The sequence below is a fragment of the Bos mutus genome, chromosome 18 (assembly GCF_027580195.1).
Source record: "Bos mutus isolate GX-2022 chromosome 18, NWIPB_WYAK_1.1, whole genome shotgun sequence".
Taxonomy (NCBI): domain Eukaryota; kingdom Metazoa; phylum Chordata; class Mammalia; order Artiodactyla; family Bovidae; genus Bos; species Bos mutus.
The window spans coordinates 13,601,012-13,621,514 of NC_091634.1; the positions used below are offsets into that span (position 1 = coordinate 13,601,012).

The 20,503-nt window shown below is 56.0% G+C and overlaps 2 protein-coding genes and 1 non-coding gene across 6 annotated transcripts; 2 read left to right on the forward strand and 1 right to left on the reverse strand.

Moving 5' to 3' along the window:
* On the forward strand, positions 1–2,513 carry RPS16 (ribosomal protein S16). Its single transcript, XM_005890552.3, has 5 exons — positions 1–141; positions 278–379; positions 1,928–2,024; positions 2,126–2,173; positions 2,294–2,513. The coding sequence occupies exons 1-5, from the start codon at positions 94–96 to the stop codon at positions 2,437–2,439; spliced, it is 441 nt and encodes a 146-aa protein (XP_005890614.1). The 5' UTR covers positions 1–93; the 3' UTR covers positions 2,440–2,513.
* A 4,027-nt stretch (positions 2,514–6,540) lies between these two features.
* On the reverse strand, positions 6,541–17,561 carry PLEKHG2 (pleckstrin homology and RhoGEF domain containing G2). Of its 4 annotated transcripts, none has more exons than XM_070387716.1 (19): positions 16,546–17,561; positions 15,756–15,879; positions 14,711–14,979; positions 14,532–14,632; positions 13,421–13,487; positions 13,252–13,298; positions 12,864–13,014; positions 12,410–12,547; positions 12,030–12,230; positions 11,249–11,341; positions 11,059–11,145; positions 10,434–10,467; positions 10,241–10,342; positions 10,097–10,144; positions 9,980–10,018; positions 9,806–9,822; positions 9,465–9,641; positions 8,426–9,359; positions 6,541–8,342 (listed from the first exon to the last, which is right to left on the reverse strand). In XM_070387716.1, the coding sequence occupies exons 2-19, from the start codon at positions 15,856–15,858 to the stop codon at positions 6,769–6,771; spliced, it is 4,182 nt and encodes a 1,393-aa protein (XP_070243817.1). In that variant the 5' UTR covers positions 15,859–15,879; positions 16,546–17,561; the 3' UTR covers positions 6,541–6,768. The 4 variants fall into 4 exon arrangements, with proteins under 4 accessions (XP_070243817.1, XP_070243815.1, XP_070243816.1 ...); XM_070387714.1 differs by having other exon boundaries at positions 14,711–14,982; positions 16,546–17,560; XM_070387715.1 differs by having other exon boundaries at positions 14,711–14,982; positions 16,540–17,560.
* Positions 17,562–17,740: 179 nt separating this feature from the next.
* TRNAI-UAU (transfer RNA isoleucine (anticodon UAU)) lies at positions 17,741–17,833 on the forward strand. The gene is given in 2 exon segments: positions 17,741–17,778; positions 17,798–17,833. It is a non-coding gene; the product is annotated as a tRNA-Ile (tRNA).
* The last annotated feature ends 2,670 nt before the right edge of the window (positions 17,834–20,503 follow it).

A 20,503-nucleotide genomic window follows, 5' to 3' on the forward strand; every position in this document is an offset into this window, starting at 1 on the left:
CGCAGACCCTGAAAAGCGGCCAGGTTGGCCCCGCGTTTTCCTTTTCCGGTTGGGGCGCCGCGCAGTGAGGATCTCGTCTCTGCGCCTTCAGCCATGCCGTCCAAGGGCCCTCTGCAGTCGGTGCAAGTCTTCGGACGTAAGGTGAGACGGGCGCCCGATGGTAGGGACGAGGGGAGGCCCGTGTCGGAGAGAAGTCTGTGGGCAGGAATCTGGGTCTACTTGGAAGCCGAGGCCCAGAGCTCACGTGGCTCCGCTGTCTCCCCCTCGCTTTCCACAGAAGACGGCCACAGCCGTGGCGCACTGCAAACGAGGTAACGGCCTCATCAAGGTGAACGGACGACCCCTGGAGATGATCGAACCGCGCACGCTGCAATACAAGGTGCTGGGATTGAAGACGGGCGTTTGGGTTGAGTGGAGGGCTCTGTAGACGGATATGTTGAAATAAATGGGTTCCTGGAGTTCGTCGATCTTGGAAACGGAAAGGTCTGGTATCAACAGTGGGACGTTTAGAGGCTGAGTAGGGAATAGAAAAATGGGATATTTGACGATGGAGCTGGGTGTTGGGGGTTCAGGCGATATTATGAAAGTTTGAATTGAGAGTGGAAACGTGGATGTTGAAGATTAAGCAGGTGCTTAACTGGGTTGTTTGGAAAGTCACTCATTTGGGACGAGGTGGCATGGGAGCTCCCAAAATTTATGGGGCCTGATGACTTGCAGTAAGTTAATGGGGGACGTTTTATAGTGGTCTGCGCACTCTGAGGACAGGAATCAATGTATTGTCTCTCAAAACATTGTGACCAAAATAAGGTTTTGAATATTGTAGGTACTCAATAAGCATTACAAGAACAGAAGTTGGGTTTGTAGTGCTTGGCTGTGAAAGGAGTTCCTCTCCCCTCCCTGTTTAAGCCTCAGTTTCTTTTTTTTTCCTGAATAAAGTTTTATTGACCTCAGTTTCTTTGGCTCAGACCGGAAATATGTCGGAGTTTGATTTCTGCCTCTTCTAGCTGTGTTATTTGGGGCAGTAACTTCCCTTCTCTGTAAAGTGGAAATAGGTTGATCCTTGAAGGGCTGTCGTGAGGGTAAATTGGATTCTCTGTGTGAGGTTGTTGGTGTGTGTGAGAAGGTGAAGAACTGTTTACATTGCAGGGTTAGTTAGAACTTCGAAGAGCAGGTAAATGAGTATTGTGGCTTATTGTCACTGACAGTTTACTCAAAGGCTTTGTGTGTGCATCCTGTATTGAGTGCTGGCAACAAAGCAGTGACCTGGATGGTTCCAGGGCCTGCCCTCCTAGAGCTTCGAATCCAGTGGAGGACACAGACTGGACCCAATACCAAACAGTGCTCCCAAACAGTCAGAACTGGGGTAGAGGTTCCCAGAGAGGGTTTCTGACTCAAACTCGGGTGGAAGGGTCAGATCAGGGGTGGGGGGGAACTTGTGAGCTGAGGCCTAAAGTAGGTAAATCAAAGTAGGGTTATAGCATCGTAATTTTTCTGGAAATCTGTGCGGTGCAAAGGGAGGGCAGAGAGCTCAGGTGGGGAGAGCACCTGACATAGCCCAGGAGTGGTTTTTTCACCATCTGGGGCAGGCTTAGCGGCTGCAAAGATTTTCCTTACTGTTGGGCTAAGGTGTCCACATTCTAAGAATCAGGTTTAAAAAACAGGTGATCTGATGTCCAGAGAGAAACACAGGAGGAGGAACTGCTCAGGCAGGATTCAATTTGACTTCAACAAACTCTTCTGTCTTAGAAATCTGCCTGCTCTGCTGGCTGTGTATAGGGGGCTTTGAGTAACAGCCCGACACTCTTCCACTAATACTGAGGCCAGCGGTGGCAAGAGCTGCTTGTAGAGAGCTGTGGAGGAATGTTCCGTGAGGTGGCTCAGTGGCAGGTTGTGATCTAAAATCCTGTAATGTCTCCTGTTACCCTAGCTACTGGAACCTGTTCTGCTCCTGGGCAAGGAGCGATTTGCTGGTGTGGACATCCGCGTCCGAGTGAAGGGTGGTGGTCACGTCGCCCAGATTTACGGTGAGTCCCGGACACTGGGCACATAGGTGGGTCTGAGGGCAGGGTCCCATCCCTGGGTGTTCATAAAGCTGATGTACCTTTTGTCTGTGTCTTCCTCACAGCCATCCGCCAGTCCATCTCCAAAGCCTTGGTGGCCTATTACCAGAAATGTGAGTGAGGGTGGGTCCTTCCCAGCAGGTGGGTGGGGGCATGTCAGGGGCTCACTTGTAGCCACAGAGTGGGAAGACGTTTGCTGGTGTCTAAATTTTGTCCCGTCCTTTCACCCCCAGATGTGGATGAGGCTTCCAAGAAGGAGATCAAAGACATCCTCATCCAGTATGACCGGACCCTGCTGGTAGCCGATCCCCGTCGCTGCGAATCCAAGAAGTTTGGAGGTCCTGGTGCCCGTGCCCGCTACCAGAAATCCTACCGATAAGCCCGTCATGAAGCCCGGCGTTTCCCTTTACAGCACCTTTATAATAAATGTTGTGGGATTTAAGGTTTCAGGAATGATGCTGTGGTCTTCCGTGGTGGGTCTTTCTCTAAAAGGAATGCAAGAAACACCTCCAGAAGCCTTTCTAGAAGCTACCACTCTGATTAGGACGTACGTAGGAGAGATGGGTGGGACCAGACCTGGTCTTAAGTTTCTCTGAACTCCAGTACTGGAGTCCAGTGTGTGAACACAGCTCAGGTGGGCTTGGTGCCTGGTCATTGGTTGTGTGAGTGAGTGTGCTTGTGGGTTTTATCTCTTTCAGTCCTTTTGCTGTTTTAATGGCATATCAGAGAAGAGCAAGGGAAATGTGTAAGATCAGTAATCTTTAATACAAGTGAGGAGAGGTCTTAAGTCAGCAGCTAAGGGCCATCCATGCATGTGTTGGGAAAGGAAATTTTTTAATGCCAGCCTGTAGTGTAGGTAGTATTGAGGTTGGGCAGGGGTCTGTAATCCCCGTTGTGGGTGGGTGCGTGATTTCCCCTGACTGGTTTCATCCTTCAGGATGTCGACTGTAACCCCCACTCCCTATGGCCTCCTTAAAGCAAGTCCCAGTTATGCTCAGTATGACCTTATGGGCCCGGGAATACATAGGTCTGAGGACATGTTCATCTCTTGTGTCTGCCATGTGATAAGAGCTGATGTAGGTGAACTCATTGCTGCCCCTGGGCTAGAGAGATGTTAGAGCACTTCTGTCACGGAAGAAAGTTCTGTGGGATGGTGCTGGTATATGTATAGGGAAGTAAAGTGTTGTTTGTGAATTAAGTTGCTCTCAGTTTCTTTCCCCATATTTAAAGGAAGCTAGTGAGCATCATTGGGGTGGGAAGGGCATCTGTCCTATAACAGCCTTTGCAGCCAGCGATCTGCCCCCAAGTGGGCTTCCTCACTACTTCCTGCTGAGCAAACTTAAGAACATTACACACTTGATCAAGGAGTAGTTTCACAAATTTTCTTTATAAAAGGAACTTGGGAGGGCTTCCCTGGTGGCTCTGGTAAAGAATCCACCTGCCGATGCAGGAGACACAGGTTTTATTGCCCTCAAGATCTCACATGGGGTGGAGCAGCTAAGTTGTGTGCTACGACTGTGGAGCCTGTGCTCTGGAGCCTGTGTGCTGCAACTACTGAGCCCTGCACTACAACTAGAGAGCCCCTGCTCTGCAACTGGAGAAAGCCTGTGCAGCAACGAAGACCCAGCACTGTCAAAAGTAAAAACCGGGGAAGGAACTTGGGATTTACTGACTTGCTGCCCTTTCTGTGTGTTTGCCCTACTGATGAAACAGTAGCCACGTGTGGCTGTGAAGCTGGGCTGCACTGATGAGAATGTTGTTTACTGACAGGACAGTCCTGTGGGATGGTACTCGGGTATAGAAAATAGATACTACACACGGAGGTGGGGTTGGTGGAGCTCCACTAGGTGCCAGGCTACGTGTTGTTGGATTGTCTTCACACCGTCTCTGAGGTGGGTGGCAGGCAGGTATCTTCACCTTAGCTGCTGAGAAAGTGTAGTGGCAAAATAACCACCTCACCAAGTTTTGCATTGAAGCTGGAGTTACTAATAACTGCCTAACTGGGTTTGACTGGCATTAACTTAAACATCCCCAGGAGGGCAGCACTGTCCCAAGGCATGCCGCAGACAGCCGACCTTACTTTCCCTCTTCAAGCCTGTCTTAATTACAGCTTACAAAAGGCAGGCTGTAGTAGACTGGCAAGAAAAGTATTCATGAGGAGGCGTTGGAGCTGGGGCCGTGAGGCAGAGGTAGGAGTTGGGCAGGCAGGAGGGATGGGATTTGGGGGCAGGGACCAGGAGGGGGCAAGGCAGGCCGAGTGCCCAGGGTTTTCCCACAGGGCCCAGAGACCCTCTTAATTTGAGGCTCCTGGCTCCCTCCCAGAGGCACAGCTGGGACACATCTGGAAGTGGCCAAGGGGGCTCGCCTCCTTCCTCGCTCCAGGCCTTGGCGTAGACGGCCCCCTTCACCCTCCCTGCTGCCGCCTCCTCAAATACCGAGAATTCCGGCGCCGCTGGGAGCCTGGGCCAGGCTGGGAACTTTCCTTAAGCTGGGAATGTACAGCTGGGGGCGGAAGCGGGGAGGGCCAGCCTCAGTCCTGACCTTTGGGAGGCTGCAGTGGAGCAGGTCCAGGCCAAGGAGCCCGACTCAGCCCATGCCCTGGTGTATGGCATGGTACCCACTCAATAAATAACTGAGTGGAAGCCAGCAGCTAACATTTACCGAGCCAGGCCTTGTTCACTTTATCTAGCTAATGATCAGTAATTACCTAGGGCCTTTGGAGTACCAGGCTTCAAGCCTCTTGTGGGCAAGGAGATGTTCCCTGTTGTATTCCCAGTGGCAAGAATAGTGCCTGACAAAGACACTCGAGTGCTGACTCAGGCTTGGCTGTGTGGCTGAATCCCATCTCTGCGCCTTCCCACTCACGTGACTGGGCAAGTATCCTCTCTGCCTGAGTTTCCTCATCTCTAAAGTGGGGATTACAGATCCTCACTTGCCTGTTAGGGATATTGAGGACTCAAAGGGAATGAGCTGAAATAGTGACTAATGCCTGTGGTATGTAGTTTAGAACTCAGTAACAGCATTTTTTGCTGTTAACTGATTGTTAAAACCAGATTCTTGGGCTCCTGCCTTGGGGGTTCTGATTTCATGGGTTGGGACTGGATCCTGGGGCATCTGATGTGATCACGGCCTTAGTTAAGTCAGGGGGCTTCCTTCATAGCTCAGTTGGTAAAGAATCAGGCTTAAGCACGTTTGGGAAGTAAGGATATGCTCACTGAATCTTTGTGGATGATCCTATAAAGGCGGATACTGTTGTCTTCATCATACAGATGAGGCAACCAGGCTGCGGGGGAGGGGGGGGTTCCACATGAAGTACTAGAAAAGCTGGGGCTTCAGCTCAGCCATGATGCTGTGGTGTCTCAGAGAATTCCAGGGAAGACAGTAAGATCTAGAACACAAGACGTTAAGTGCTCAATGAAAGAAGCTAATATTACCAAAGAAACAAATTGTGCTGCTTACTGGGCCTTCCACTGCTGTGAGGGGGACAGAACGATCTTAGAATAAAAGCCTTTGTCTCTTAAGACCTGAATGACTTTTGGAGGTGGGGGTTCACTGAGGCACTGTAGAGGTCCCCCAACTAGAGAGAGGCCAGGTAAAAGGATCAATACAAGAACTGGATGGATGGGTATCGAAATGGAATACTTAGGAGGGTGGAGAGTGGTTGCCAAGAGAAATCAGGCAGATGTGGGACACTTTTCCCAGAATCCCAAACCCAATCCATTCTAGTGTTAGCATGGAACTGTCTCTGAAGTTTTGTAGTACCAAGACCCAGAAGAATCCAGGTAAGGAAGGATGGATTGAAAGAGATTAAAACGGCTGGCTGGCTGGTGGTAGAGATGGTTAAATGGCTGGTTGGCTTGATGGATTAGGAGATGACTGAATGATGAAATGTATGAATGAATGGACAGCAATGGGAATATGGAGGGACGAATGGATGAATAGAGTTGGCTGGAGAAGGCAGACAGGTGGGGTAATGGATGGTAGATTTATGGAGGAATGGGTGCTAGATGGGGACTGGGGTAAGATGATGGATGAAAAGGGTGGAGATAGCTGAATAAGGCAAGTCTATGGGTAGGATATGGATTTGAAGACAGATGGACAGAGAGGGAGATGATGGAGACAGCTGGGTGGGTAGAACTGGCTATGAAGATGAGATGACTGGATGACGGTGGGACACATAAATTGAATAAACTGCTAAAGGAAAGGATTTCAAGGGATTTGCTTGGGAAAACCTTTTTTGGGGGTGGGATGGGGGGGACTTCTTAGCTTGGCTTTGCTGGGTAGGCATCAAGCAGTTTATAAACCTTCTGAACTCATACACCCAACTGTAATGGATCCAGTTTTCAGTGATTCTCAGAGGAGTCTGAGATTCCCCAAATTTTCAGAACAACTGATTTGTGCAGTATCAGGCCTTCCTATTCATTGCTGCCTTCTGTCATCCCCACTGCCTCCAGAAGGGGAAAAGATACACAATTCCATATGAGTTAACAAAATATTAATGACACCCCCTTCCCCATCCCTGCTGGGTTAATCCAGGTAAGTAACAAGAACCATTCGCCAAAGATTCCAGGTGTCAGAAAGCTGCGGCAATTTTTAGACTTGTGTTCAGTGTCTGGACTTCCGGGTGAATTCTGAGGGTCTCTGGCATCTGGTTGAAGTCTTTGCTTTTCAAGGAGCCCAATGTCCTGACTCACACTGACATCCTGACTCACATGTGGAAAGGGGCATCGGGGCCCCCCTGGGCTCTGCGGAGACTCACAGATTCTTGGGGGGTTGCCAAGAGAGCAGGATGGTTCAACCTGACCTGGGCCTTGGCTGGCCGTAGCCGCCCACCACCTCCGACATGGATGTTGACCGTGGTGGCATAGCTGAGCCTCCGGGCTGGGGGTGGTGGGGGTTGGGGCTGGGGTGGCGGTGAAGGTGCCCGTGATGTGGGGGCAGAGGAGGACCAAGGGCCCCAGGAGGCTCGGGGACCCTCTCCTCCAGGCCCCTGTCGCCGAGCCAGGCTCTGGCTGATGTATGAAGCTGCCAGGTATCTTGAAAGGGCAGCCGCATTGGGGCCCAGGAGCTTCCGTGTCGGGGGTGGGGGACTGTGGGGTGGAGTCAAGTCTGAAGACTCTGATCTGGCAGCGTGAGAGACTGAGGGGCCTCCTTGTTTGGCCAAAAGCACGGTGGTCTGGACTGGGGTAGGTAACGGGTCCTGAGTGTCCGTAGGGCCTCCTTGCTCGGGCAAAGGCATGGCAGCTGGAACCTGGTCATTCATGAGGCCCTTCTGTTCCAACAAAGGTGTCAGCTTCTGAACCTGGAGGTCTGTGAGGCTTTGTTCCTGAAGCCAAGGTGCAGCGGCACGACCCTGGGTGTCTCGGAGGCCTCCCTGCTGGGGCAAAGGCGGGAGAGCTTGGACCTGGGTGTCCGCGTCCGTGAGGCCTGCGGTCTGGGGCAAAGGTTTGGCAGCTGGAACCTGAAAATCTGGGGGGTCCTGGGGCAAGGACAGCGGGGCATTGGCTGGGATCTGACGGTCCAAGTGGCCTCCGTGTACAGGCGAAGGTGAGGTACCCGGAACCTGAATGTCTGGGAGGTCACGCTGCAAGGGCAGTGGGGTATCAGCTGGCATCTGAGGATCCAGGCTGCTTCTGTGTATAAGCAAAGGATCAACGGCTGGCCCACAGGCAGTGGCTGGGGACTGAACATCCCTGGAGCCTCCCGGCTTAGTTACAGGGGTGTTGGTTGGGCTCTGGCTGTCCCAGCAGCCTTCTTGCTTGGGCGCAGGACTGGTGGCTGAAACCATGACATCAGAGGAACTTCCCCGCTTGGCTGAAGCTGGGTTGGTGGGAAGCTGGACGTCCACGTGGCCTCCTTGCTCAAGAGTTGAGGTGCTAGAAGGAACCTGAGTATCCACGTGGTCTCTATGCTCCTGCAAAGGAGTGGCAGCTGGAGCTTGGATTTCCAAGTGGCCTTGATCTGGTGAAATTGTAACAGCTGTAGCCTGGCTGTCTGGGGGGTCTTCCTGCTCCAGCAAAGGTGTGGTGGCTGGAATCTGGGTATTCCAGAGGCTTCCTTGCTCAGGCAGCGGGGTAGCAGCTGGAACCTGGAGGCTCAGATGGTCTTGCTCAGGCAAACCTGAAACATGTAGACCCTGGCTGTCCTGGCAGCCTCCCTGCTTAGTCAAAGGTGTGGCAGCTTGAACCCGGGCAGCAGGGCTAAGGGGGACAGATTCCTGGGCACAGGTTAGAGGAAAGGCCAGCTCACACACCAGCACGTGTCCAAAGGCAGGCAGGGGTCCTGCATGCAAAGACAGATGGGTCGAGTTAGGACAGATCCCCCAGGTGGGGCCACCCCTGCTGACCCACATACCTGGACCTCACCTGGCTCGGCCTGCTCCTGGGACAGGCCAGGTAACAGCTGCGGCTGGGCCAGAGCCCGAGGCCTGCGGCGGGGTGCGTTGGCCGATGCCCGGGTCTCCGCCCGCTGCATGTGCTGGATCCGTTCACTGTAAAGCCGGGCCAACTCTCGCACTCGGGATGCTGACCTCTCCGAAGTCGGGACTCCCGCCTTCCCTCCTCCACTGCCACCGCCCCCACTCAGGTCCGAGTCTTCCAGGATCAGCAGTGGCTCAGGAAAACCCGGCCGGGCCAGCTGCCCCTGCTCCAGGGCCTGCCAGGCGCTCCGGATTTCAGAGCAAGAGCGGAACTCCAGCTCATGTGAGAATCCCTGATCCTGGGTGACATCTGGGGGCTGGAATTCTGGAAATGATCCTCCTTCATCCTCCTCTCGCCCTGCCCTGTCTTCTGAGGAGGGCTCGCCCAGTTTTCCAGAAGTGCTTCCAGGGAAAAGTTCTCTCCGGGTGGCTAGAGTCTCATCCAGCTCCTGTGGGGGTCCCTGGAGCCAGGAGTCACAGGGGAGCTGGGGGGCAGCGCTGGGAAGACTAGGAATGTCGGGGACGCTAGGAATGGCTGGAAGGCAGGGCATTTCAAAAACACTGGAAATGTCAGAGAGGCTGGGGAGGCAGGGCATCTGGGGAATTTCAGAAAGGCTGGGCATTTCAGGGAGGCTGGGTCTGTCGGGGCTTTTGGAAAGGCTGGGAATGTCAGCAATTTCAGCTGCACTGGAACCTTCGAGCCCCTCCAGGACGTGGAGTGGGGAAGGCTCCCGTTCATCCATGTCCAGTTCTTCTTCCTCCTCCTCTTCTGAAGAGTCTCGGCTGGGCAGGCCTTGGAATGTGAGGGTGTCACTGTCGCCTGGCACTTGGGAGTCTCCGGGGAACTTGGGAACATCATGGGGGGGTGGCTGTAGTGGGCCCTGAGGAAGCCAAAAGGTGTCAGGGTGGGTTGGCCCCCTGAATCCCAGGCTGTGCCCACCCAGGCCCGGAGCCCCAAGGACACTGGGAGGGGACGCCTGGCTCACCCCTGGATCCCGGAGGCCTCTTTGGTTCAGGAGCTCCAGGATTTCTTCAGTGATTGAGGGCCCAGAAGGGTCCAGCGTGGGGGGTCCTGTGTCCTCCAGGTCCTCAGGGGGTCCAGAAGTGGGACCTGGTGGCTGAGGCTCCAGGGGCGGGTAGAGCTCCCCCGCACTGCCAGTGTGCTGTGAGGAAGGCAAGGAAGGAGGGCGGGAGTCTGGGGGCCCCAATCCCCTCCCTCAGAGGACAGGGAATCCAGGCCCCATCACCTTCTTCAGACCCGGGTCTTGGGAACTCAAGTTCCCTCCCTCAGTAGACCCAGGAGTCCAGGTCCCGGAATGTCTCTCACCTTGAGTCTAGGCTTAGCTGGAGAGGAAGAAATGAGGAAGAGGAAAGAGTGAGATGTAGGAACAAGTGTTATTCCTCATTATTGATGAGTGGCCCCATCACCCCTCCTTCACGACGCCCGGGAGTCCCAGGGAACAGACAGGGGCGCACCAGGCTGGGCTGGGCAGTCACTCACCATTGTGTGGAAACATGACGTAAAGGTCCTTCAGAGGCTCTAAGGGGAAGACACAGTGATATCAGGGGCCCGCTCCCCAACCTGACGCAAAGTTCACTTTTAGGGGAGGGTACTCACCAGACTGTCTGCGGCCGCGACGGGTAACGGTGGGTCCTGGTGATGGAGCTGTGGGGAGAGGTAGATCGGAACCCTGTTAGGACCCCCCACTCCAGGTTCCTGGGGGAGGGATGAGGGGGAACCTCAGGGTTCCATCTCTTTTACCTGTGTTCCTTCGTCCAGGAGTGAAACTTCTAGCATCTCGAGGTCGGGGAGACCCAACTGGGGGTGTAAGGGGCTCTGGGATAGGCTTGCTTTTAGGAGCACCTACAGGAAGAGATTTGGGGTTAATAATCTACTTTTTCTTTGAAGCGATTCCTCTACCGTCACATCCTCCCAACCCAAGGTCCCGACTCACAGTGCAGGCTGTTTTCAAGGAGGACTTGTTTTGCCTGAAAAAAATAAGCACACGGGTTGAGGGGGCTGGGCCCTGAGAACCAGGCTTGGCCTGATTAACCGGTGCTGCTACCTGTCAGGCGCCTTACATGACTGATACTGACGAATCCTCCCCACAGCCCTGTGAAGTTGGCACTATTATTCCTCCACGTGAGGAAGCTGAAGCCAGAGAGGTTAAGTTACTTGTCCAGAATCACACAGCAGGGATATTGTGGAGCTGGGATTGAAACCCAGATAACCCAACTTTGAATGAAACTATCATACTCTAAGACAGCGCCCCCACCCTCGTCCCTGGCACTCAGGGTCTTTCAATGCTATTGAGTTGGGGGGCCTTCCCAAGTGGCGCCGTGGTAAAAGAATCTTCCTGCCCATGCAGGAGATGCAAAGAGACGCAGGTTCAACCTCTGGGTCGGGAAGATCCCTTAGAGATGGCAGCCCACTCCAGTATTCCTGATTGGGAAATCCCATGGACAGAGGAGCCTGGTGGGCTATAGTTCAGGGCAGTCACAAAGACTTGGACATGACTGAGCGTGCATGCATGGGTCCCCAGCACCCTGAGGACCCCCCAGTGGTGGCAGGAGCTGTACCTTGGCAGGGATGGAGGCGGGGTGGTTCTCAAAGAAGAGGCGCTGGAGACAGTGAATCCACAGCCTCTTCTCTTCTTGGTTCCTGGCCTGAGGGTGGGGGTGGGGTGGGGGTGGAATTGGGAGCCAGTTGTGAGGTCTAGGGACTTGGGGGCAGGAAATCCCTGCCTCCCCAGACCCACCCTGTGCTCACCTGGAGCAGGTGCCTGTGCTTGGGAATGGTCAGATCGGACACCTTGAACCCTAGAGGGTCTCGAGGGTTCTCGCTGACACTCAGGTTGCAGCACTGGGTGAGGGGCAGAGAGAGGCCTCAGACTCATCCATGTACCCCTCAAGTGTATCTGAGCCCCCTCCTCCTAAAAGGTGTCCCCTTTCCAGCTTCCCTGGTGGCTCAGTGTAAAGAATCTTCAGGCCAGTGCAGGAGACCTGGGTTTGATCCCTAATCAGGGAAGATCCCACATGCCACGGAATAGCCCCGGCACCACCACTATTAAGCCTGGGCTCTAGAGCCTGCAAGCTGCAACTACTGAAGCCCCTGTACCCCAGAGCCTGTGCTCCACAACAAGAAAAGCCACCACGCCGCGACTAGACAAAAGCTCTCACAGTAATCAAGACCCAGCGCGTCCATAAGTAAATAAAAGACGTCCCCTCCCCCCATCAACCCTCCCCACCAGGCTGGGCTCAGCTCTCCCTCACCAGTCCTCCCACTCTCATCTGGATCAAGAAGACGCGACTGCAGAGTAGTGTAGATGCTTGCCTGGGGGGCAAATCCAGGTCCTCCCCTTCTAGGTCCACATCACCTCTGCATACCTCTGACCCCCTACCCCGCTCCTCGACTCAAGGAAACGTGGTCCTTTTAAGCAAGTTGCCCACCCATGTATACCCTGCCCCTAGCCACGTCTTTGGCTCTACAGCTCTGTATAGGATACATCTGGCAGGTAATATTCTGGCCCTGCCCCCATCCCTGAACTCACAAAGATGTGGCCCTTGTAGGTGTATTCCGGTCCCCGGCGCTTGGCCACGAGCAGCATCCGTGAGAACAGAAAGAGCAGCCGTTCACCCCCTCGAAGTCGGGGGCCGCTCCCTCCACCACCTCGGAATGCGCCCTCCAGCACTAGCTCCCCAAAAGCGCTGAGGTCCGGACCGGTCCAGCCGCCCAGCCGCCGCTGCACCTCCTGCCGGGACCCCAGGAACACACCGGCGGGCGATGCACGCAAATCAAGACAGGGTGGTTAGCAAGCAGACCGTGCTGTCCCAGTCCACCCTCCAAGGCTCTGACCAACCCCCGACCGGAGGCCCTCATGTCCACAATGCCCCCCACCCATGGTGGGTCCCAGCCCTCCCCCAGGGTCACCTGGAGGCGCGCAGCATGCTCCTGTTTGCGTTTCATGTCATTGATATACCAGGCGACCGCTGTCATGGACACAATAGCCTCCTCCACCATCTCGCGGCCCCCGGCATCCGGGCCCTCCGCCCAGTGCTTGCCCAGCTCCTGGAAGGCAGGTGCCCAGGGAGAGGAAGACGAACAGAGGAAGGGTGAGAGAGAGAGAGAAAGGCAGGGGCAGAGATGGAGAGCCAGAGACGGAGAGAGACAAGCAAGCAAAGACAGGAACTGAAGTCAGCTGGAGCCAGCCCCTACTGCTAACAAGACACTGCCCCAGCGCTGGCCCAGTTTCTAGGGACCAGAGGCCTCCCCGGTCCTGGCTGGCCCAGCTTTTCCAGGGTCCGCACTCCAGATGCACCACCAGGTGGCCAATGGACAGGACCTCGTCCCTCCCCAGGCAGCCCCCCGGGGGCCCACAGCTGACCTGCAGCAGCAGATGGTACTTGAGGATGCGCTGGACAGGCTTCAGCAGGAAGCTCTGCAGGGGCAGCGAGTGATGGAGCTGGGCCTGGCGCTCTTGCAGCCACATGGCTGCTGGCGGGGACAGTGACAGCTCCCGGAGTAGGGCCAGGGAGCTGGGGACACAGCACAGGTCAGGGGGATGGGCAGCTACAGCGGGCCAGGCTGGGAGGGGTCAGGGAGTGACCAGGGTTTGGGAACTCTCAGGGGCTGGTTGGGGTTAGGGAGAAGGCGGACATGGTCGTGGTCTGGCCGGGTTGGGACCTGACTGGGTTGGGATAGGGGGAGCTCAGCTAGCGCACATCAACTTGTGGGGCCCAGCCTGGGCCCAGCAGGTGCTTCTCAGCCCTCACCTCGGGTAGTTCATGCAGTACAACGTGTAGATGTCAAAATCCTCACTCTGTGGGCAACAAGGGGGTCAGGGAGACGTCAGTGCCTGACTCCTCAGGACCCCTCCCTCCAAGCCTAGCCCAGGCCTGCTCCCCTCCCACCCCAACCCCCTTACCCAGGCCCTCGCCTCACCCTCTGCACGAAGCACTCGGCGATGCCCCCGGCGCTGCTGCTGCCCTCCAGGTCTTCCAGGAGCTCCCTGGGGAGGGGCAGAGAGAAAGGGTGAAGGACCACCCTGCCCCCACACCGCCACCCTGTGAGGACACCAGGAGGCTGGGCCTTGGTGAGCTGCCAGGATGGGATGTCACGTCCACAGGAAGGGTCCTCTGATCACGACGTGGGAGGTCGCACCCTGCTCAGACGCTGTCCTTGGGCAGCATCACGTTCCTCAGCCTGAGATCTTGTCACAGGCAGCATGAGCCTTGGGGACTTCATGGGGCACAGCCCGGGAGAGGGGTGTCAGGACCCTTAGAGCTGTGATAATCTTAAGATCCTGTTGTGACCCTGACAACTTGTTGTGACTCACAAACCTCCCCAAGAACTTTATGTGTAATTAGGGAATTCCCTGGTGGTCCAGTGGTTAGAACTAGGTGCCTTCACTGCTGGGTCCAGGTTTAGTCCCTGGTTGGAGAACTAAGATCCCGAAATCCAAGCGGTGAGGCCAAAAAAAAAAGTGTAATTAAGCGTCATCAGAGGATGAGACGGCTGGATGGCATCACCGACTCGGTGGATATGAGCTTGAGTAAGCTCCTGGAGACGGTGAAGCACAGGAAAGCCTGGTGTGCTGCAGTTCGTGGGGCTGCAAATAGTCGGACACGATGGAGCGACTGAACAACAACAAAAGTGTCATCAAGACACGTAGGTGTCACGCTCTCCTTGAACTCTAGCACCCTCCTCACTGGGGGGGCCAACCATCCCGGTTTGTCTGGACTGCGGGGTTTCCCAGGACAAGTCACACAAATGCTCACACTGTCATGATCCTCAAGCCCCAGAGGAGTCTGATTCACTGCGATCCATGACCTGACATGGCGCTAGCCCCATCTCATTGTCTGGATCCATCCTGATATTTGGACCTCATCTGGGTCCTCATTCCCCATGGTGATCCCTACCCAATATCATAAGACCCTGTGTTCCAGTCTGGACAGGGCACTGTTGGGCGCAAAGGTTTGGGTTAGAACACAGCCTGTCTCCCTGAGCTCCCTAGCCCACCCTCCCCCCCCCGCCCACCCAACCCGTCCCTGACCTGCTGAACTCGTAGATGTCCTCAATGTTGGCAAACAGCGTGCCCACCTGCTCCGCACTCAGCCCCAGGACCCCACCATCCAGCAGAGGGCCCAGATAGTCCTGTGGGGATGACTGGGGTTATGAGGGTGGAGGGGCTGGCCCAGGTTCCCACGGCACTGGGGTGCCCACCCGCCTCACCTCCACGATGCTTCGGAGGTCCCGGACGTAGGCCCGCTCTGTCTCCACGATCTCACGGGCCACACGCTCCAGCCTCGAGGGTTTCGCAGAACCCGGGGTCCCCACGGGCGACAGATGCAGGCGGATGGGGGGCCCTGGAAGGGGCTCTGGCCTCGAGGCTGAGCAGGCTGGGGTGGGGCCCGGAGCCGGGTCTCCCTCAGAGCCCACAGTGCTCAAGGATGTGGAGCTCCCAGAACCTCGGGGGGAGGTCATGGCGGGGGTGGCAGGGGCTGCTGGGGTTGTGGAACAAGCCATCAGAGGGGCTCCCCAACTGAGTAAGTGTGCTCAGCCCCCACACTCACCCACCCCTGATCAACATCTCTCCCAGTGCTCCCCTCTCCTCTAATCAGCCCTGTCCTCTCCAGGCAGGGTCCTCTCTGAACTGCTGGCCCCCATTCCTTGAATCCACCTCCATGTGTCATCCTGGGAGAACTTTATTATTTAGCCTGACTCTTTTACTCTCACAAGGATAATCCCATTCCTGCCCTCAGGGTAAAGTCCAAACTCCTGAGATCCAAAGGGCCCTCCGCAAGGTGGCCATCAGAGACCTTTCCAGTGTGTTCTTTTCCCAAGACACACCACTTCTTACCCTTCAGGCTCCAGGCACACTCAGCTTCTCTGGGTTACTCAAATAAGCAGTCTCTTCTCACCTCTGTGCCTCTGCGCAGAATACTCTTCCTGGCCTCTCTCAGTTCACCCCGCCTCATCTTTCAATTCTCAGTTAGATATCCCCCTCCTTCAGGAAGCCTCCCTTGATCTCCCAGACAGGGTCCCCATGGCCCTCTGAGCTTTCCCCATCCCAGCCAGCCCTGACCACTGTGTGCTGGGCTTCCCTCAGGGCCTCAGGATGAGTCCCTCTCCCTACCGGACCTGGAGCTCTGGGCAGGAGGGCCGGGGTTGTCTTGGTCAGCCTGTGTTGCCTGCACTGGGTCAGCCTGGGAGGCTGCAGGGTCTTGAATGAAAGAATGAATGCCCAGCAGTCTCCACCCCTCCCTCGCCCGCTCACCTGTCCGAGTGTCACACACAGCCGCACAGTCACACACTTCACCTCTGTGGCCGAGGCTAGGGCTGGGTTTGGACAGGCCCAGTCCACGGGCTCCCTCGGGCATGGCTGAGTGGCTCAGCGGCTTCTGCAGAAAGACCCCCTTCTGGGATACCAGGACCCCATAGACTTTCCTGCCGCCACACCGCCCCCACCCCCGACTCACAGACTGGGGGCTGAGAATTAGGAGGATGGTCTGAATCCAGGGAGGGGCCCTGGGAGTAACTAATGCGGGAGACAGTCGCAAAGTGATCGAAAGAGGGGAGTAAGGAGAGATAACACAGAAAAAAACGGAAAGGCTGAAACAAAGAAGAGTAAAGCGAACAAGAATCGCCCAAGCTGTGAGTCTGGTGTGTCTGGGGCCGGAGGCTCAGGGATCCTGGGAACGTTTGGGCTCCGGTTGGAGCCGAGGGCGAGGGGCAGGGCTGGGAAAAAGCCGTGGGCGGGAGGCCGCGGGGTCCCAGGGGAGGGCGGAGGAGGCTGGGGGACCGGATGCCAGGGTCCTGCAGACGGCTTCCTCCCCCACGGAGGGCTGCGAGTCGGGGCGCTGGCCCTGAGTCCTCGACCCCTTTCAGTCAAGTCCCTCCGAGATCCGCTCACTGTCCCCACCACCGCAGCGCCTCCCCACAGCCTTCTAGCCCCCAACTCCCCGCCGGCGCCTCAGCTCGCCCCCCGCCGGCACGCCCCCTCATTGTTCAGCGGCTGCGGCGCCGCCCCCTCCCCCAGCCCTACGGGGCCCCTCGCCTACCCTCACCTCCCCGGGAGTCTCCAGCCCCGAACCGAGGCAGCCCGGTTCCTATTTGACCCTAGCACGGTCCCCGGGGAGGCGCAGAGCCGGCACTCTCGGGTCTCTGCAAGTCAGGGGTGTGAACTTCGGGCTCTCCGGCTCCAGGAACCAGAATCCGGGGTCTCTCGGAAAACCGGGCGCAGTGGTCCAGATTTCTTTCGTCCTCTAAACGGAAGATGCTGGGAGCCTCGATGCTCGAGTCTCAGATGGGGGTACTGGGAACCCAAATTCCTGAGTCTTCTAGACGGGGTCGTGGGGTGGGGGGAGGGCTGGATTCCTGAGTTCCCTAACTCTAAGAGCAGGGGTTAAACTACTTCCAGACGGGAGCGCAGAAGAGTCCCAAATTCCAGGGTCCTCTTTTAGTGGGCGCTTCAGCCCCCAACGGGCTGGATGGGGCTCTAGGAGTCCGTATCCCAAGTTCCTCCAGTCCCGGGAGTCTTGGGCTCAGCTTTCTGGGAAAAACTCTGGAGGGACTCTCCGGTCTGAGATCCTAAGTTCTTCGAAACCGGTTGCAGGAAGCTCGGCCTCCAGGGTCGCGCGGGGCTGATGTCCCGGACTCCTGGCTCCTCCTCCAGGAGGGGGCGCTGGGCACCTGGATATCTGGGGCCCTCTAGCCTGCCTGGACGCTGGGGCCTGGGCTTCGGGGTCTCTCAGGACGCGGTGCAGAATTTCGGACGGCTGGAGTCTGCAACTGTGGACCCCTCAGGCTTCGGGATGGATGGCACCAGGATCTGGCGGCGGCGGCGGCGCCACATCTGTGGCTGGAGAGTCCGGTCCCAACGGTGGGGTGGGGGGCGGTCGCCTGGGGCTTCCCCTCCTCCCCCCCCCGGGCTCATATCCTGTTCCCGCCCGCAGGGGGGAGGGGCCGCCTTCCGGCCGGCCAGCCCGCAAAGGGTTAAGACCTCTCCTCTCTGGATTCTGAATATTGATGAGAAGGCGGTCCCGGACAGGCTACACCCCCACATAGCAAAAGCTTCGCAGACTTTTCCCTTTTACAGCAAGAGCCCTCCAGGCGTGAGAAGCCGGAACTGGTAACACACTTTCTTCTATCGGCCAATCCAAAGATTCCTATTTGTATATGCAAAGTAGAGGCGGGGCTAGCCTCCAAGGTCACGTGGTCAGGAATGACTGAAGGACTTCACGGCACAGGGGTGCGGCCGAAGCTCCAGTGGCGCAATCGGTTAGCGCGCGGTACTTATAGGGCAGTGCGAGCGGAGCGATGCCGAGGTTGTGAGTTCGATCCTCACCTGGAGCAGTTTTTAATTTTCTCTTACCGGGTTATAAATTTGTTCTTATTAATCAACCGAAACATATACGTCACTTAAAAGAATAAACATTTCGATCGTCGGAATTTTTAGGCTGAAAAGAATCCTGGGACTCTGGCTACGATCGGTTAGGGAGTGTTTTCTATTGTGGGGAGGTACAGTTTTCCTCTTCGTCACCAGGGGGTGGTGTTGCCTCTTAGATGTCTGGAAATTTGAGTCGGTCTAAATCTCAGTTTAAGAATTTTGTAGATGTGTCAGGCAGTGTCAGGTCCTCAGCAAACTATGTAAATGACACTGTCTCTTTGTCCATCTTTTTCTATCTTGGATTTTCTTCTTCCAGTTTTATTGCGATATATATAATCGCTGTTAGTTCAAGGTGAACAAAATAATTTTAGATACATGTAAATTGTGAAATAATTACAATGTTTAACATCAATTACCTCATAGTTACTATCGCGTGTGTGTGTGTGTGTGTGTGTTGGAGTTCTCTCTCCTCGTTTCTGAATCGATTATTTTTTTCAACAAGTTCTGAAGCTTGTGACCACTATGTGACTGGTTCCTGTTTGGGGTTTAGATGTGAGTGATACAGCGGTGACCAAGACAAAGTCCCTGCCTCTGAGGATTTGACACTCAAATGTGAAGGGTTGGGGGGGCGGCTGATTGCTATAAGATTTAAGTAATTTTATATGTTAGGTGGTGATAATAAACATCATGGGAAAAGTAGAGCAAGGTAGGAAGGGGGTTGCAATAATAGTAGTCAGGGACCATCTCTGAGAAAACATTTGAGCAGAGACCTGAAGAAGGGGAGCAAGCTGTTGGGATACTTCGGGGAGTACAACAGAAACAGCCAGTGCAAAGGCCCTGTGGCTGAGGTGCACCGACAAAAGCCATAATGACTAGAGCAAGAGTGACCGAAGATGAGAGCCAGGCTGTGTAGGCGTTGAGGACTTAGGACTTTGGCATTAATGTGTTCTGACTGAGGTGTCATGATAGTTTCCCTTTGGTTGTTTAGTGGGGGAGTGGGGAAGAGACTGAAGGTAAGGGCAGGTGGGGCCAGAGAGGAGTCAGGAGGGTGGGCTGTAACATCTCTTTAGAAAGTGAATCAGACAGGGTTGCTGTTGGTTTGGATTGTGGGTTTGAGGGGGAAAAAGTCAAGAGGACCGGCTCTCTGCACTGGTAGCTGGTGGCAGGTGCTGTTTTCTCAAATAAGGGTTTATTTGTTTCCAAGTGGCAGAGTATCTGTTTTTTTGCAAAGGGAAGAACCCTTTGTGTTACTTCTTGTTCTTTTAGTGTCTGCATGTATCTGCGTAGCTTGCGGTTCCTCTCCAACATTTCTGGGTTTCTGTCTCTCTCTTTCCCCAGCCCTTTCCCAAAACGGAGCCCGGGGACGGGAGGGCTTCGTGGGAGAGGAGATGAAAGGTTAGGGCCCACCAGTGGGCTAAGGGAGAGGGCCAAGGAGTGAGAGGTCAAGGAGGCATGAGGATGGGAGGGGAAGAGATGAGCACTCTAAGAGGGAATGGGGTCGGGCAGAAATGGGGCGAGGAGAAGATGGAACCAAGGGGAAGAAGAGTGTGGGCAGGGAGAGCAGAGTGGAAAGGAAAGGGAGCGAGAAAGGGGAGGGAACTGGAAGTGAAGAGAACAGGGGACAGAGGACGGAGGATGGGGGGAAAGAAGGAAAGGAAAGTAAAAAGAGGAAAGGGCGAGAAGTGCTGGGGGGAGGGGAAGAACTGGAGAGGGTGGGGAAGTAGGGGAGGGGAAGGGTGGCGCAGGAGGGTCTGGCGACGAGGAACTGAAAGGGAGGAGGAGGGGTGAGTTGGGGAGAGGAGAGGGAAGATGGGGTAGAGGAAAAGCAGGGGCAAGGAGGGAAACAGGGGTCGAAGCGGGAGGAGGCCGCGGCGGAAAGGGGCGGGGCGCAGGCGCTGACGCTAGGCAGCTTCCGGGCTCGGTGCGCCGGGCTCCTCCGCCCCAGGGTGGTTCCCGCCGCCTCTTGGCCTTGTATGGTCCGAGGACGCGGCCCTCCCGGGAGCCCCGCCCCGACCGAAACCCACCCTCCCTGGCCTCGCGATCGCCGACTCCCACCCCGCCTGGGGCGAGAGACCGCGAGTTTCCACCGCTCAGAAGCCGAGATTCCGCAATCCCGAGCCTCTCGAATCCCGACAGGCCAAGATTTTGGTATTCGAGATTCAAGGGGCCCGGAAACCCAGAATCTACAGTTCTGCGATTCTTAAACGTTCTAGTGTTAGGTCTCCCGAAGACCAAGTCTGAGATTCCACAGTGTTGAGATTCTAGAATCCTGAGGCTTTCAAGATGCCTCCCCCAAGATTCCGAAAACCTGCGTATCCCAACACTTTTCGGTCCTGGAAGGCCCGGCGGTGGGACCCCAGGACGCCCCGGCTTCCGGGGCGACCCCTCCCCCACCCGCCGCGCCGGCCGCCTGCCTTCGCCCGCCCTGGGCTCAAGCCCCAGCACATTCCGTCCTCCCCACTCCGCCCCGCCCTCCCCCCTCGGCCCCGTGGGGACGGAAACATCTCGTCCCCGCCCGCGCCCTGCCGAGAGCTGGGTCGAGGAGTCCGGCAGGACAGGAGTTTCAGCGCACCCCACGCCCCGGGAACTGGCTCTCCCGGCTCCTCTCGAGTGATCTCACCTGGCCCCGCCCTCTC

What these genes read in the sequence shown, in the direction of transcription:
- PLEKHG2 (XM_070387714.1), bottom strand. Translation starts at nt 15,858, where the DNA reads ATGCCCGAGGGAGCCCGTGGACTGGGCCTGTCCAAACCCAGCCCTAGC. An exon ending in CCGAGTGCTTCGTGCAGAGG is followed by an intron (nt 13,299 to 13,420) that starts GTGAGGCGAGGG and finishes TGTTGCCCACAG; the next exon opens with AGTGAGGATTTTGACATCTA. An exon ending in AGTACCATCTGCTGCTGCAG is followed by an intron (nt 12,548 to 12,863) that starts GTCAGCTGTGGG and finishes CCTGCCTTCCAG; the next exon opens with GAGCTGGGCAAGCACTGGGC.
- RPS16 (XM_005890552.3), top strand. Translation starts at nt 94, where the DNA reads ATGCCGTCCAAGGGCCCTCTGCAGTCGGTGCAAGTCTTCGGACGTAAG. An exon ending in TGCAAGTCTTCGGACGTAAG is followed by an intron (nt 142 to 277) that starts GTGAGACGGGCG and finishes CGCTTTCCACAG; the next exon opens with AAGACGGCCACAGCCGTGGC. An exon ending in GGTGGCCTATTACCAGAAAT is followed by an intron (nt 2,174 to 2,293) that starts GTGAGTGAGGGT and finishes TTTCACCCCCAG; the next exon opens with ATGTGGATGAGGCTTCCAAG.